This window comes from Orcinus orca, chromosome 4, assembly GCF_937001465.1.
Source record: "Orcinus orca chromosome 4, mOrcOrc1.1, whole genome shotgun sequence".
Lineage (NCBI taxonomy): Eukaryota > Metazoa > Chordata > Mammalia > Artiodactyla > Delphinidae > Orcinus > Orcinus orca.
Genome location: NC_064562.1, coordinates 135,598,633 through 135,616,737, shown reverse-complemented (window position 1 = coordinate 135,616,737; position 18,105 = coordinate 135,598,633). Strand labels below are relative to the sequence as shown.

General features: G+C 35.0%; 1 protein-coding gene across 2 annotated transcripts in view; it reads right to left on the bottom strand.

The window, feature by feature from the left end:
• The window catches only part of BLTP1 (bridge-like lipid transfer protein family member 1), a 210,715-nt gene that overhangs the window by 77,827 nt on the left and 114,783 nt on the right, over window positions 1–18,105 (bottom strand). For both annotated transcript variants that reach the window (XM_033419363.2, XM_033419364.2), the window contains exons 38-46: window positions 17,891–18,042; window positions 17,278–17,428; window positions 16,958–17,110; window positions 15,089–15,329; window positions 13,850–13,992; window positions 10,574–10,793; window positions 9,959–10,117; window positions 8,190–8,365; window positions 5,300–5,475 (exon numbers count right to left, since the gene is read on the bottom strand). In XM_033419363.2, coding sequence (XP_033275254.1) covers window positions 5,300–5,475; window positions 8,190–8,365; window positions 9,959–10,117; window positions 10,574–10,793; window positions 13,850–13,992; window positions 15,089–15,329; window positions 16,958–17,110; window positions 17,278–17,428; window positions 17,891–18,042 — 1,571 coding nt within the window. The remainder of the gene's footprint in view (window positions 1–5,299; window positions 5,476–8,189; window positions 8,366–9,958; window positions 10,118–10,573; window positions 10,794–13,849; window positions 13,993–15,088; window positions 15,330–16,957; window positions 17,111–17,277; window positions 17,429–17,890; window positions 18,043–18,105) is intronic.

Genomic DNA, 18,105 nt, shown 5'->3' with positions numbered 1-18,105 from the left:
CTAGTCAAAATCAGACTTAATTAATGATTTCAGTGAAATGATAAAATAATTTTTCTTGCCATCTGATGGCACACCTCAATGGTCTTAGAATTTAAAGTCAATAGTAGGTCAACTAGAACATCTTCCTTAACCATCCTCTACTCTTCTGTTAAATATATGGTTTATATATTTAATTTCATCACATTTTATATATTTTGATTTGCTATTTGAAATGAAACCCTGCTGGCATATTTTGCCAAGTTGAAAATGCTAAGAAAAGCAACTGAAACAAAAATGAGAAATGCACACAAAAGACTTAAAACCTCTATAAAAGTTATTTTGGCAAATCCTCTGCATATCTAAAAATTTTCAGGTAGAAATATTATAGACAATTTTAATATTAAAAAGTCAAAATAGGGCTTCCCTGGTGGCACAGTGGTTGGGAGTCCGCCTGCCGATGCAGGGGACACGGGTTCGTGCCCCGGTCCGGGAGGATCCCACATGCCGCAGAGCGGCTGGGCCCGTGAGCCATGGCCGCTGAGCCTGCGCGTCCGGAGCCTGTGCTCCACAACGGGAGAGGCCACAACAGTGAGAGGCCCGCGTACAGCAAAAAAAAAAAAAAAAAAAAAAAAAGTCAAAATATCTCAGATTTTCATAAATCAACTACTAATAACAATAAACCTCAAGCACCAAAATTTTAAAAAGATATTTTCCCCTCTGCTTCCATGTAAAATATGAATGTGTAGTCACATAGGTTAAATTAAACATAGGATTCTTTTCTATTGGGAGAAAAAAACCCCTCCAAGGTTCTTTGATATTTTCAATTTGACTTAAAGAATTTATAATTAGAGACTAATAATTCCTTAATGAATACTAGTATTTCTTATTTAATAAGAAAAACTCCACTCTGTGGTATAATTCAAGAAAATGTACAAGCTTAGAGTAAGCCTATAATCGATGCTAAGTGTGCAATCAGAGAAGGAAAAATCAGATTTTGAGAATTAGAAGATATAGAAGAGAGACTCAAAAGAGATTAAAATAATCCAAAACTACAAAAACAAGAACTGAAAACATGTAAGTGAGGCAAAAAAGTCTTAGAGGAGATTCAAGTAAAAGGGGGAAGAAATCTCACTATATAATGAAGCAGTCATTTAAGGCAAAAGCAGCCACACGGGTAAAGTTAAAATTAAATATTTACTAAGCCCCTAACATGTTCAACTATCTTGACTGGAGACAGCAAAGATATAAGGAAACCAATATTTATGAGGACATACTACATGCCAGGACTTATGCTAAATGATTTAATAACTGTTCTGGCTTTATGGTCTAGGAAAGTTATACATGTTTATATAAGAAACTATAACCCAATAGTAAGGTACAATAATTAGTAGAATGAACAATGTGCTACAAAAAAAGCCCAGACAAGACTAAAATTAATGACCAGGAAAAGTGTACTGTGACAAAAGTTTCCTAATAAATAAGATCTAAGGTGGAGTTACAGGAGATCTGAGAAATAAAAGCCAACCATGGTCTAGTAATAAGAATGTAGAGCACTCAGAGGTGGTGTGATAGTAGAAAAATTTAAAGGAATGTTAGGTTCAGCCAGACTAAAGACAGTAAGTTCAAAGTCACTCAAAGAATTTGGGAACATAAGAAGGGAAGTGTGGTCAGATGAAGGTCTGGTCTGTAGCAGTATTATATGGCATTTAGCAGGCCAATAAGTAGGCTGTAAATATAATCTAATATATATAATCATATTATATATAATATAATTATGCATAACCTAATTATATCTGATGATACATATACTATATGTGTGTATACATCCACTTTTATATATACACATATATTTTTACATATTAATATATATTTATATGTAGGTATATATTTACATGAAAGTAGGCTACTGCAAATAGAAATACAAATTTAACTCAGGACTTTAAACTCTAATCCAGGAGTGTAAGCAGATATTAATGTTTTGGTGTCTGGATTTGATGATTCCAATGTGAATGGATGCAATTACCATGGTTTATAGTTAAATAACACCAGACCCCAACAGCATGGTTCAAATTTTAACTAAAATTCACTGCATAAAGTATAAACTTGCTGCTAGCTCTTCAGTCCACAAATCACTACATAAATAATAGACATACATCATGATCACTGACCAACCACATTACTTCTGTCAAAGTCTGTCAGTGATTGGTCAGTGCACATTTGTTTTTCATTTCATGCACAAACAGTAAAGCATGTAGTTATATTGCCTCCTTGTGATAAACCCACATGACATTTTACAAAAATGGTTAAGTAAAAGGGATCTGGACAGCAAAGATGAAAATGAAGCAAAATAAGATTGTAGTGATGAAATTCAATAAAAAGTAAATGGAAAGTTGCAGGGTTTAAAATCAACATACAAAAATCTGTTGTTTCTATATGCTTACAATGAGCTAGTGGAAAGAGAAATTAAGAAAACAATCCCATTTACAATCAAAACCAAAATAATAAAATACCTAGGGATACACTTAACCAAGGAGGTAAAAGACCTGTGTACCAAAAACCATAAGACATTGTTGAAAGAAACTGAAGACACAAATAAATAGCAAGATATTCTGTGCTCATGGACTAGAAGAATTAACATTGTTAAAATGCCCATATCACCTAAAGCAATCTACAGGTTCAATGCAATCCTTATCAAAATCACAAGGACAGTTTTCACAGAAAGAGAACAAAAAATGTATATGGAACCACAAAAGACCCTGAATAGCTAAAGCAATCCTGAGGAAAAAAAAAAAACAAAGCTGGAGGTATCATGCTCCCTGATTCTGAACTATATTACAAAGTTAAATTAATCAAAACAGCCTGGTATTGGCAGAAAAACATACACAGATCAATGAAACAGAATTGAAAGCCCAAAAATAAACCCACACATATATGCACAATTAACTTATGACAAAGGAGCAATAAACAAACAATGAAGAAGGATAGTCTCTTCAATAAATGGTGTTGGAAAAACTGGGCAGTCATATGCAAAAAAAAAAAAAGAAAGAAAGAAACTAGACCACTGTCTCACACCATACACAAAAATCAACTCAAAATGGCTTAAAGATTTGAATGTAAGACCTGAAATCAGAAAACTCCTGAAAGGAAACTTAAGCACTATGCTTTCTGATATTGGTCTTTGCAAGATTTTTCTGATATGCCTCCTCAGGCAAGGGAACAAAAGTAAAAATAAACAAATGGAACTACATCTAAATGAAAAGCTTCTGCACAGGAAAGGAAGCCATCAACAAAAGGAAAAGACAACCTATTGAATGGGAGAAGATACTTGCAAATGATATACCGGATAAGGGGTTAATATCCAAAAAATACATAAAGAGCTCATACAACTCAATTTAAAAAATGATTAAAAATGGGCAGAGTATCTAAATAGATATTTTTCCAAAGAAGACATATAGATGGCCAACAGGTGTATGAAAAGATTTTCAACATCACTAATTATTAGAGAAATACAAATCAAAACCATGATGAGATATCACCTCATGTCTGTTAGAATAGCTATCATCAAAAAGTAAGAAATAACAAGTGTGGGCAAGGATGTGGAGAAAGGGAATCTTCATACACTGTTGGTGGGAATATAAACTGGTGTACCACTATTGAATACAGTATAGAAATTCCTCCAAAAATTAAGATTAGAACTACCTTATGATCCAGCTTTCCTACTTCTGGGTATTTATCCAAATAATACAAAAACACTAATTCTAAAAGATATATTCACCCCATATTCATCATGGCATTATTTACAATAGCCAAGATATGAAAACAACCTAAGTGCCCATCAATGGATGAATGGACACAGAATACTACTCAGCATAAAAAAAGATGAAATATTGCTGTCTGCAGCAACATGGATGGAACTTGAGGGCATTATGCTAAGTGAAATAAGTCAAACAGAGACATACCATATGATTTCACTTACATGTGGAATACAAAAAACAAATAATAAAATAAGTAAACCAAACCAAACAAAAACAAATACCCAGATACAGAGAACAGAGTAGTGGTTACCAGAGGGGAAGGGGCTCAGGTAAGGGAGGGGAGAGCAAAATGGGTAAAGGAGATCAAATGCATGGTAACAAAAGGAAACCAAATGTTTGGCAGCGAGCATGCTGTAGTGTATACAGAAGTAGAAATGTAATGTTGTACATGTGAAACTTATATAATGTTATAAATCAATGTTACCTCAATAAAAAATAAAGTTTAGAAAAGTAAATGGAGTTACAGAAGAAAACAACTGAGTATGAAAACGTTGACACTTCCACTGCTCTAGAAACTCTAGATATGCAGCTAGAGGACCTCAGAGAAGGCAAACTTACTAGCATAAAGAGGAAGTGGTCATGGCAAAAAGGATGAAGGTATCCCAGAGAAAGTGACGTTGGCAAAAACCTTTCTAGTAAAAAGAACTAGTGAAGATATTTCATGACACTGAAAGTGCAAAGGTAAAATGTTGAAAACTGCTGAGAATGGCGTATGACGTTTGCTAAGGCACAGAAAAGATGCTCATTCTGTGTTTTAAGTTACATGATGATAAGAAGGTAAGGACTATACAAACTACCCTTTGACAAGTTTTTAAGAAAGAAATAAAACACCTTAATTCTCAATGTTTCTAAGGTTTTAAATTGTATGTACAAAATATTAGTTTTACTATATTTTTCATTTTCCTATACATTTATAATAAACAGTAAGAGACTTTTTAATATTTTGATAAACATTTTTCCAGGTCACAAAACAAAGGTAATTTTCCCCATTAATCTTTATAATCATTAAGGTCACTTCTGCAGCGTTTCAGCTTTCATGGTCATTGTTAATGGTACCACACTATTGTGAAAAGCAAGTCCATACTCTCAGCATGACTTCTACTCTGTTCCTAACAGAAAATACTACCTGCTACAAGTCAACTCAGAAAGGAGGTTAGGAGGAAGTTCTAAGAATAATATATAAAATTAAAATCCATAAGATCATAAAAATTAAACTACTGCAACAGTAAATAAAGTGTATTTATCAACATAAGTGCTTTGGCTGACCCTCATACACGTACTAACATCTTACAAAAATATGCCTAAAAATAGGCCTCATAACCTACTGATAAAATCAACAGGTTTTTAAGGAAATGTGGCTACTGTTTCTGTTAAATGGAAGTTATCTTCTCATTAGGCTATTAAAATTACTACCGCGTCAGCATTTGAAGAAAGCAAAGTTAAAAAAACAGGTATTATAACTTTTGTACAAAATTTTACATAAAAACAATCATAACGTAAGACACCTTCTTGCTCTTTTGCCTTTTCTCTCTTTGGCTGTGTCTGAATCCACAATATCTGCTCTAAGGCAGTCCAAAGTTCCTGAAAATGAGAGGTGTTCTCCAAAGTACATTCGGTAGCAGAGAGGCATTGCATCCTGTGACTGGATCCCTGTATGACTCAGAAGAGGTTTGAAAACAACCTAAAAGACATAACACATTTATATTACCTCAACTTAACAATTCATCATTTACTGTGGCTTTTTTCTTACACTCTACCTCAGTACATATTATTAACTGTAGTGTGATGGGGGAAAAAAAGGCCTTGTATTATAAATATAGCTCTAATTTTACTTAAAACTTAACAGTATTTTTGAGCACCTACTATGTGCCACTCATCTTCAAATTAATCATAAGGACAAAGATGCCTTGATCCTACTTAAGTGAAAGTACAAGGTAAATAAAATTGTGAATTAGTTTAAATCATTCTACTTCTTACTTTAAAAAAAAGGCTTGAATATCTACTGTGTTTCCATAACAATATGCTATAAAAGGTTCACAAAAGAGTCTATCAATTTCCTGTGTTAATATAAAAACATTTCATATGTTATATTTTTAATATCTGGTCTATTTTTAAGTGGTATCACTTGGTTGCAAAATAACATTTTCTGACAAAGAACTTAAGTATCATATATGCTATGGAAATATTAATACATCACTCTGGTTAAATCTCTGGTTAACTGAACTTCATAGTTACTAAGAGGTAACCCAAATAGAAGCAACTATATGTGTGCAATAGTAGATCACTATAATCTTTCTGACTACTCCTTCTCTGCTGCATGGTTCCTTTTCCTCCTTCCACATCCTAAATATAGATGCTATCTATCCGGTGCTTTCCTTGACCCCCTTCTAACTCTTTCACCGCACATTCTCACTTAGTGATCTTTTCCTGAAGCTTAAAAAAATCTATCAAAATGGAGAAATGCCATTTATGCAATGAAACTCAAGTCTGCACTTTCACTTGTCTCTACATCATCTCATTTGTTTGTGCTTGGGAAAACAAGCTACCCTTGTGAAAGCATGGAGGCCTAGAATGAGAGAATTCAAACAATTCATCCCTCACTGGAAACTTAGGGAGTATTTTTCTCTCCCTTGTATATCTGCTTGGCATACGCTTTCTTGGGTTTACTCTTTCTTAGATTTGCTCTTTCATCCTAATGGAAACGCTCTTCCCTCTTTAAGGTTCAAACCATCCTCCACCTTTCCTAATCTTTGTTATCTACTTATGCCTCTTAGTTAATCCTGCAAACCCACCTGGTATTTTGGTTCTTTTCTTTTCCATCCCAGTTTATCATTCTGAATGGCTTCTTTGGCCATGCAGATAACTCAACCGATGCTTTAGTTCCAAAGTTATGTGACTTCCTTCCCCCCGCCCCCATAATCTTGCCTTAAACTCCTTTTCAGCAACTTCCAAGTCTGTATATTACATTTCATCACCTCATTTTTCTTGCTACATCTGCTTTGGATCAGTCCTCTTCTATTCCTATAGCTGGGCTACTAAGGACACAAGAGGTTCTAAATAACTAGACCCTCAGCACTATTAGGCAATCCTTCTGGGAGTCTGGTGGGCTCTCTTTCACACTCACTCCAACCTTTCCATATATTTAAATCACCTTACACAGTTTTTTATTGTATTACTTAATATTAATGTCTCTGGTAGATTTTAGAGTCTTACATGTAAAATAGTATAGTTGTCTCTAAAAATGTGTATTGGATGCTAATAAATACAATGAATGTATATACAGGCCAAAATAGACATAAAAAATATTTCTTTTCTCTCTCTCTCTTTTAATAAAAAGTGAAAGAATCCCTAAAAACTACTCCAATGTATTAGAGAAGTAAATCTCAAGAAAGTTTAAAAGTGCCTGACACATTTCTTAACATAAATCACTTCCTATTGTGAGAGAAAGTTGAGGCTATCAATTTGCAAACTTACCTGTACAGTTATGAACTGTCCTTATTGCCTTCCCAAACATTCTCAGGGGAAAAAGTACTTTTTATGTCAAAAAGTATCTCTCTCTATAAATGTCTCTAAATTCCAACACTTCTCATCCCTCCCTGAATCTTTCTCTATCAGTTTACCCTCCTTTCCTTTTTTTTTTTTTTTTTGATCAGAACCTTCCTAATTCCTCCTAAGTAAAAAATATGCTCGAGTCTCTTTCATCCTGAAAAAATAACACCTCTTAATATCCATATCCCACTCTCCCACCTGCCTTCTGGTCACTCAAACTAGAAAGTACATTTCAAAGGATTTTGTTCTCTACTCCCTACATTTAGTCAATTAAATAAGATCTCCACAATATTTCTCCTTTACCTATCAAAGCCATAACCATCTAAGCTAACAGCTTCATTACCACTTGTGTGAACTATTTCATTAACTCATCTTTTCACCTCTAGTTTCTCTACTTCAATCCATTTAACACATTGCTACTCATATAACATTTCCACATGTACAGTTCCAGGCACTTTACTCCTCTGCTCTAAAATCTTCAATGCCTCCCCACTGCTCGCTCAAGTCTTCACATAGCACTAAAGACTATAGGAAATGATGAAATTTAACTTTCTAGTCATGTTATTTTGCCAATCTCTATCTCCAAATAACAAAAATGTTGCTATACAAGACAACTAACTATATGCCACTCTTCAGTTTAATGAGTATCTATAGATGCTTAATTTGTATTTATAATTAACCCATGTACTTTTTAAAGGCTCCTCCTTTTTTCATGAAGGCTTTAGGCAGACAGGCAAGGACAAAGATTTTCACTAGAATTCCACGGTGCACATACTTGATGGTTCCAGCTGCTAAGTACTGCTCAATGCGAGGTCACTATAATTAGGGAAAAACAGACTGGCTCACCTGAGCATCAGCAAGCTGTACAGCAGGAAACCCTTGGTTGGCTTCTTCTACACCTACCACATCATCCTGACTAGTGCTATGCTGAGAATGTGTCCCATCCAAAGTATTCTGGTCACTAGACAAGACAGTGTTGAAATCTGAGGCTGAGGGTATTGTAGGAAGATTGGGTGCAACACCTAAAAGGGCAAGTGTTCAAAAATAAAATCTAAATTACTGGGAAATGAAGACAACATAAAGGGGCACAGCAAAGTAAACTTATGAAACTTGTATTATAATTGTATTATCAGACCATTTAAGTTGAGAAGGGAAAAAACAGCACTTTCAGGTTATTTTACAGACATGATTTATTAATAGAAAATGAAATTAAACTTTATTTTCAGAATATATCACTCATCCTCGTACAGGAAGTATGTATTAGAGCCAGTCACTCCAAAATATAAAACTTTAGGGCTGGAAGATCTTTGAAAAGCATTTGATATCCCATCAGCTTTGCAGTGAGGAACAGAATTATAGACAGTAGCAGGGCTACAAAAAGCAGCTGTAGCAGGACAAAAGCCATAGGCGTCACAGAATCCCACATATAAATTTCTTCCCCACTATGCTTTCCCAAGGTGGAACAAAAATGAAATGGCACTATTTCTTTCTTCTGTACTCCCCTTATCCTCTAACTCGCCAGGCAAAGGACCTGTGATAGAGAGGAAATGTTCCTTTCTGGTTCTTTTGAAATTTAAACTCTATGAAGTAGTGAGACTAGCTCCAGAAAAGTGCTGAGAGCTGGTAAAAGCACCATCCTTCTATCTTCCTCAACCAAGGGCCAATACTAAGAATTAGCACGTCTTAGTACTCTTAAGAGTCACAACTAGGATCAGTTCCAGATTCAAAAGTGGTCCATGCACTGGCAAAAAAAAAGGACTGAGTAAGTAGTCATATATCAACTACTTTTCATAATTTCATATTTTTTGTCTGAAGAAAATTTACAAGTGATCCAATAGCTGTTACACAGATTAATTTCAGCTGCCCTCAGTAACGGTTCAAAGGCTACTTCACATATTCTTTTAAAAAATATATACACATTTTTACAATGAAATAATAAATGCATCTAGTGAATTTGGAAAAACACAAAATAATAGCAAAGAATAGGAAAGAAAGAGTGGCTTCATTTATGTTACTGGAAATAGCCACCAATATTTCTTTGTGAATCCTTTGCCTGTTTTTCTGCTGCTTATAAATAAAGGAATATAAATATTCCTTTAAAATTAATAAATTTTCCTCATTTGTTTCCCTCCTTGAGGGCAAGAATCTTACTTTATTCCTTTTAGTACTCCTTCAGATTTAAATATTTAAGTAAATATTTAAGTATAAAGAGTATATAGATGCTTGTCATTATGCCTCAGAGGACTCTGGATAAGCTGAAAGTGTCTTCTGTATTGTAGGTACATGATGCTGTAATTATACTTTGCATTTTTTCATTTACCTCCTCTTGGTGTTTTGCAAATTAAACCACACACATTAAATGGAAGTTTTAAACTCTTTAAATTATATATAATCTCGCATTTGACAGATTTGCCTTTCCACAAGAACACTGAGAGACTGCTTACGACTCTCTCAATTGCAATATTAGCAAAGGCATTTCATAAATGAGCCAATTTCAACTAAACAGTACTTAAACGTTTGAGATTTTTTTAACCATCCTCTGAAAAACAGGATTTTAACATAACTTCACATGTACCCCTTAGATGGTTAAGTAAAATAACGTGATAGCTCAATACCTGTTGGGAGACTATTGTGTCCTGATTTTGTAACAGGAGATTCTTGCACCACACTTCCTCGATTACCCACAGCATTTGACATCCAATTATAGAAACTCACAGATGATGGTTCAGACAACAAAGGGTGTTCAGATAACATATCAGTGGCCATTGTGTTTCCTGAAAATAAAGTTTTACTGAGTATAGTATTATTTATGTACTAAGGAGCAGAAAATGTGATTTATTTTTTGAAAAGTCAGGTTAAATTATCTGCCTTTTGCATGTCTTTAAACTCACTGCACGATGCTGGTATTTGGATATTAAGGCATTAATAAATAATTTATTGCTATCGTAATGGGAAAAAATTCACTGCTGGCTGGCCTAGACAGCATTCCACACCATGCCTAGGTTGATAGTAATAGCAAATGTTGCAATTTAAAAATGCAAACTAAGGGCATGAGACACCAACAGGTTATAAGCAGGACAGTTTTCCAAAATACTTTCTCAAAGATAAGGTGTAATACAAAAGACTAGGTATGCAACCAAAGTATATATCTAAATAAACGTTAAGTCCTGTTTTCGTTTTCTTAATCTCCCACAGAAGTAAGCTTATAATTGTCAAAACTAAGGATATACCTGTTCTCGTTAGGGAGCTACTTTTCACCGCGGCACTACTTCTTTGAGGGGTCCCTTCCAGGAGGTTGTGCAAGCTTGGGAAGCTTCCAGTCAGGTAGCTGAGTAGGCTCTCCTTCCGTGGACTCTCCTTAACTGGCACGCCTGTACGTCCCACATGCACCGGAGAATCTGTGGCAGTGTCACCACTGGTATAGCTCAGAGAATGATACGGGTGAATGCCCTATAAAAGGAACAACACGGGGCTCTTTCTTATGCACATAAAAATGACTACTGATAACCACGACTACTCACTGTTTTTATTACTAGTTATTGTTTACATTAAAACAACTGCGTCTATCTAAACAGTTTGTGTCTATTAGAATTATGGTGAATCCCAAATGTATGTAATAATGTTTTATAACTCTACAGTACAATACAAAGGACAGCATTTATTATCATTCATTTAATTTTAACAATGATTAATGCCCTTTAAAATCTGAAGAGGGAGTCTGGTGGTAAGATGTCTATCCCAAAATTCTTCATACTATACTACTCTTCTTGGTACTCTGATAATAATTTCTTGGTACTCTGATAATAATTTCTGTGTTAAGACCTGATTCTCTGTAAAGCTCTAATATACCAAAAAGAATTTCCAGCAATTCTCTGAAGAAAAGCAAAAAAAATCAAAAATTACACAATTGTCCAATCTCTATCTGTTCTGTCACATCTAAGACTGGAATTCCAGATCAGTTTAAAACAGTACAAAGAAAGACCATGCAGACAGAAAGATCCTGAAAAGCAGAGATCTGAAACAAAGCACTTTTAATTTCAATTCTTTGGACTTCTGTAATCCATAAACAAAGGAATGCTCAAAAACATTTCTGAGAGAGAACAGCATTATAGAAAACACCTAGGGACTTCCCTGGTGATGCAGTGGTTAAGAATCCGCCTGCCAATGCAGGGGACATGGGTCCGATCCCTGGTCTGGGAAGATCCCGCATGCCACAGAGCAACTAAGCCCGTGCACTGCAACTACTGAACATGCAGTGTAGAGCCCACGAGCCACAACTACTGAGCCCATGCGCCTAGAGCCCGAGCTCCATAACAAGACAAGCCACTGCAAATAAGAAGCCCACGCACTGCAACGAAGAGTAGCCCCTGCTCGCCACAACTAGAGAAAGCCCGCACGCAACAACGAAGACTCAACGCAGCCAAATAAAAAAATAAATAAATAAAAATTAAAAAAAATAGCAAATACCTAAATATGATCAGAGCATCTGGAAAAACTATAAATCAGGAAAAATTCTGAGACAGATTAAGGGGTGGAGAATTTAAAGTGTCCCAAGGGCTTCCCTGGTGGCGCAGTGGTTGAGAGTCCACCTGCCCATGCGCAGGGGACACGGGTTCGTGCCCCGGTCCGGGAAGATCCCACATGCTGCGGAGCGGCTGGGCCCGTGAGCCATGGCCGCTAAGCCTGTGCATCCGGAGCCTGTGCTCCACAACGGGAGAGGCCACAACAGTGAGAGGCCCGCGTACAGCAAAAAAAAAAAGTGTCCCAGCCTTGTAACTATACTGCAGAAATAGAATAAGCCTATAGCCCAAACTTTAAAAAAATATATATCAAATTAAATGTTTTAATTAAAAGAGCAATATTTACACAAAATAAAACTTTCAAAAGCACAAAAGACTAGTCAATAAAAAGTATCTCCTGAGCTCCAGTCTGCTAGACCCTTTCCCCAAGAAGTCCTCTTAACCATTTCTTATCTATCCTTATATAAATAATTTGACTATATAAACACATATACATATTTATCCTTTTTTAACACACAGATACATATTGTCCTATACTTTATTTTTACTTGAACCAGTGCACTTTGGTGATCATTCCACATCCACTTAGAGACCTACTTTATCTTTTTGAAGTCTTCATAGTAGGCATCCATACGAGGGTGCACTAATTTATTAGTCCTCAAATAGTCATTTGAGGTGCTCATGAGCTCATAAGTGCTCATGTTCTTGAGCATTTATGAGCATTCATTTCTTTAGAATCACTTCCCGGACATAGACATACTGCTAAAAGGCATTACATTTAAAATTTTACATTTAAAAATGGACAAACTGTTCTTCAAAGAGGTTATGCCAGTTTACACTCCCACCCAGTACCGTATGAAAGTGTCTGTTTTCTTACATCTTCACCAACATATACTATTAAACTTTCAGATTTTTCAACCTGACAGGTGGAAATGGAATCTCATTTTATTTTACATTTACATTTCTTTAATTAGAAGAGAATACATTTTCATATTTGTATATGAATTCCTCTGTGAACTGCCTTTATTTTCTATTTGGTTGTGCCTTTTTAGTGATTAGGAAAAGATCTTTACACATTAGGAAATTAGCCCTTTGTCATATGTCTTTCCATTTTGTTTACAATACTTTTTTTCTGTGTAGAAATTTTATATTTCAATATAGTGAAAAATACAATTTACCTAATGGATTCTTGGTATTAATTATTAATTTAAGATTATACCCAGACTGTCAACGGAAGTTAAAATATTAACTATTTACTGTTTCCAGTGCTCAGAAAAGGAAACTACCAAAAAAGTAACTCACAACAACAGCAAATAACTTACTAAGTGCTTACTATGAGCCAGGTATTGTTCTAAGCATTTTTCATGTATCAACTCCATTATTTCTTACAGCAACCTTCTGAAGGAGGTTACTATTATAATCTCCATTTTTAACATATGAGGAAACTGACACACAGTGCAGTTAAAAACTTTAGTCACAAAGCAATTAAGTGGCAGGGGCAGGATTGAAACCAAGGCAGTCTGACTCCTGAGTGGCAGTCAACCACTCTGCTATCCATATGTCTTATTTTATCAAGCACTGGTTAAATTTCTTAAAACAAAAAAAATGTAATTAAAGTCATAAAACTAGCTTAACTCAAACTGTATTTTGATCATGTACTACTTATAAAACTTCTCATTAAAACTAATAACTGTAAGCTGATCAACATTTCAATATTGTTTTTTATTGAATACGATATTCAATAAGTTGAAAAGAGAGCCCTAAGGCTTGGTAGTTAAAGTAGTCCTTGTTCAATATTAATTACTGACTGTTGATATAATTTTCAAAGAAATGTGTAAACTAAAAGTTACTAATCATGTTAATTTCAACATAAAAACACTACTTGAATATTTAGGGCAAATACCTAATGTTTACATTTGAGATAACAAAAGTTTAGGTCTTCTCTGTAAGTCTAAGTAACTCTAACCAAAGGCAGCAACAATGTACCTTTATTTTTAATGCAGAGTCACTATGGGTATGAGTCTTAGATAGTTTCCTCATTATCTCAGCTCCAGTTACAGGTCCAGAACTACCAGGTGGAGGCCGGTTGGCTGTTCCCTCCAGCAGCATTGTGTGTTCACTGACTGTGGCTGAAACAGTTCAAAACAATAAGTGGGCTATAGATTATCATATAATCTTGAAACAACAACTCCAATGTTCCTGGTGGTATAACTAAACTCAACTTTTCATATTTCTTGAAAAACTAATTGTGCACTCTGCTATAACATTCACTCTTCTGTCTTTTATTCTTCAAACCCCAGTCTTCTCACTCAGTCTCAAGAAAGGAACAAACAGCTTCCGCTCAGTCTTTCACATGTCACCCAAATGGCACAGAGTTCAAAAACTAATTCAACTATGCTGAAGAAAGTACGAAACGTTCACAGATTAACCTAGGCCTTTGCAGATAATTAGAAGGGATGTTTACTGCACTATTCTTTCAATTTTGGGGTAGACTTGAAATTTTTTTAAATAATAAAATCCAACCTATTACACATAACATATTTATTTGTTAAATACAAAGTTTTTCTAATTTATTTTTTAAAAGCTCGGTAAAGTATTATATGTAAATGTTCTGAAAGCTCTAATTTTAAGACTACTATCCTTTTCCATGGTACTTTTAATTTTTTTTTAAAATATCACAAGATAAATTTTCATTGAGTACTATATATCATGATAATAATAAAAATTATCCTTTGAAAAAGCATTTAAGTGTGCATGTCTATTTCTGTAATGCATTATCTACTGCCTATGTTCTGGCACAGTCAGTATAATGACAGAATTGTGGGCCAAATGCATACCTCTAAACATTATACAAATTCAGAATCAAACAGGCACCAGGTAAAATTCAAATCTTTAAAAGACTGGTATAGGGAGCATGACAAATAAAAATATAAATTTCAAAAAGAAATTCATGTGTTTCATTCAAAACATTCTAGTTATACAAAGATGTCTGTTAATTGTACTGGATAGATTAGGAGAAGAAATCTTCTGTATTTCACAAAATTAAACCTAGAAGTCAAGTCTGTATAAAGATTCCAATATTATTACCACTTATTTGGACTAATACAAATCATAGTTGTATAATTAAGCCATGACATTTCAAATTTGGGACAAAAATTATTAAAATTATCACAAGTATTAGGTTACCAAGCACATAGTATCTAGCAAAAATATTTACAAAATTACCTGCATCAAATTCAAATTCTGCTCCATCAGCACTGGTATCACTTTGAAGACCACCTCCATTGTCCAGCCCAAGCCCATCTTCATGATCATAGTGCACAGCTGACTGAGGTTTCAGGGGCTGAGCTGGTCGATGTAAACTCACTCCTTTAAAGGCTGGTGTCACTACAATAAACTTCATCCACTGCCTAGCCAGTGCAACTAAACCTTTCTTTAAAGTTACCAAAGCAGGAAGGCCATCACTCTGTAACAACAATGACATGGTTAGGAGTAATCTTACTGTAACAACAATAGTTACTATTTAAGTGTTCTGCATATATTTATTCATTTAAATCTCATAACTCCCATTTAGAGATGAGGAAACTGGAATTTATATGTTGAGTAATTTGTCCAAATTGACACAGGAGAGTCACTATTTCAAGTTGACTATAGAACTCAATCGCTAAACACAATGTTGCATCTTTCTATCATAAACAACCCAGCAGTACCAGGTAAATAAGAGACTAAACATGGGGTGTAAAGTGGGAATCTCCTTAAGAAGCATTCAAAGCACTTCGCCTGCTTTGCTCAACTGAAGAATTAAATGTATTTTGTGCTACCTGGAATATTCATCAAGCAAAGAGGAAATTATTTCTTTCAAAGATTAGGTAACCACCTCTATTTTAACATTAAAAAATTAATAAATTACTATAGTTAAATGACAGACACAGAAGGATTTGTAACTGCTTTGAAACCTAAATATATGATCAGTAAGAATTACATAATTTAGAATATATTTTATTCCACATGGTGATGATTTTACGAAAGAAAATTTGCCTATTGGAGCCTTAGCCTAAGGAGAAAATATGCAACTCCTCTCCCCTTTCCTACAATTCCTTGTATTAGGAATACTAGCTTTGACTGAAGAGAGCCATTTACTAGGTGGCAGGAATCACCTCACTTACTTTCTGAGCAACATCAGGCCCCTTAGCCTGTCCTTTCACTCCTAGACTCAAGTAAGGAGGGTCATCTTGTGTTTCTTCCTCTTACATGGAAACCATATCCCGGCACAGCATCCATCCGTGGGAAGTGCCTGCCTGTGACTAGACGGGCAAGTTAAACTTGCACTGTGGATCTCCCAGTCTTCAATTCACGGGATGGGAGTAGAAAGCACTATACCAGCCTCAGGTCTAAGTACCTTTATGAAATCCATAATTTACTCCAGATTCTTTCATTAGAGGTTATCAGGAGCTTGACTGACCATTAATAATACTGATACATTGATGACTAATTTGGCTAAAGCTTCCTGTGTATTCTCTATTGACCAGAAACTTGGAGAGGAGAGGGAGATCCTCAAGCTCTAAGCCTCTAATCATGTGCTTCCATAGTGCTTTTCTAGTGCAGAGATATACTGTATTTATTCGTACAGTTAAATATTCCCCCCTCAATCATTAATTAGTCCTTATTTTATTAAACATTTCTGTGAAATTTGACTCTAATGATTACTCTCTTGTTTGAAATTCTTTATACCTTTGGTTTCTAAAACCTTCTTTCCTGGTCCTTCTACCTCTTCTTTTCCCTCCTCAGCACTCTGGGTACCTCTATGCACCCTCTCCATGCTCCTTTAATTTTGGTATTTATCAGGGATCCATCCCTGACCAGTTTCTCACTCAACATATCATCCCTAGAAGGCTCATCCTTATCCGCAGCTTCTAACGCTTTCATGCTGGCAACTCCCAAGCCATTAATTTGAGCCCAAGCTTGTCAATAGCCTGGATTTCTAACCACATTTCTCCTTTGGACTTCCCATACTCATCTCAAACCTTCTGGGTCAACGGCTACTCAACAGAATAGAGGCTTTTTTAAAGCTAACATATGATTCCGGTAACTCACCATTGTAGCGTCATCAATGATGGAGTAGTTTGCCTGGTGCAGGTAGTGATGTAGTATATTACACAGTAAGCATGAAGGATTTTCTTGGAGAAAGCGGGCAACTTTTGTAAGTCTGTTGTATTTACTTCTTAAGGGAAAATGTACACTTTTATTCTGTGAAAAGCAAAACAACAGATTCAGAATGACACAGCAAAGATACAACAAACAAAAGATATCTAGAAATTAAGAACTTGCAGGTCTGATGTTTTCCAACAATGATAATAAGGGATCATTTTCAATAATAAACTTTGTATGATACCTTGTATTGTTGAAAGACATACCTCTAATGCTTCTGTCATTATGCATCCCATAACAGCACAAATTCTCAGGGTTCCCTCGGTTTCTAATTTGTTTAAGGATGACTTGAGTTGATCAATGGGAACAAGCCATGCACCAACAGCTGGAGTTGCAGTGCTTAAAAGGTTTAGCTGCCTTTTAAAATGAAAAAAAAAAAATTATAAAAACAAGTGTTAAGATTTGTATTTCAAACAATCTCCCATATCTACTGTACTTAGTGGCTATTTTAGTTAGGCAAAATTACCTTTCCTTTTGACCACTAGATAAATTCTGAACATATAAGTAGGAAATGCAAAGAATAGATAACAGAAAATAAAGAAAAATATAAAAGTCTGTTAGAGGTGAAAAGAGTATATAAAAAGCTTATGGCAGGGTGACATGTAAAAATAAAACTAAAACCCTAGGAAAGAAGAAGGGTTAAACAAATTGGGAATAATGTCTATAGAAAGTATGAAGTAGGAAAGATGGAAAAGAAACTGGCAACCCTAATACTAGATATATCAGAAAAACAATTCAAATAATACATGAAACAGAATTGTATGTTACTTAAAATAAAGAAACATCAAGGGATAGTAATATATCTTTAAAACTTTTTACCTAGAAAATGCATGTGCAGGAGATCTCACATTGGTGGGAGCTGCAAAACTAAACCAAATTTCCTTGATGGTCAACTTCATGCTACAGGAATCTGGAGGTGGAGGCATTAAAGGTAGATCTTTTTTCAAATCATCAGATTCAACTCCTTCATCCTATATAAAACAGAGTACCAAAAACATTAATGTATAGTCCCTTAAAACCACTAGCACAGAATG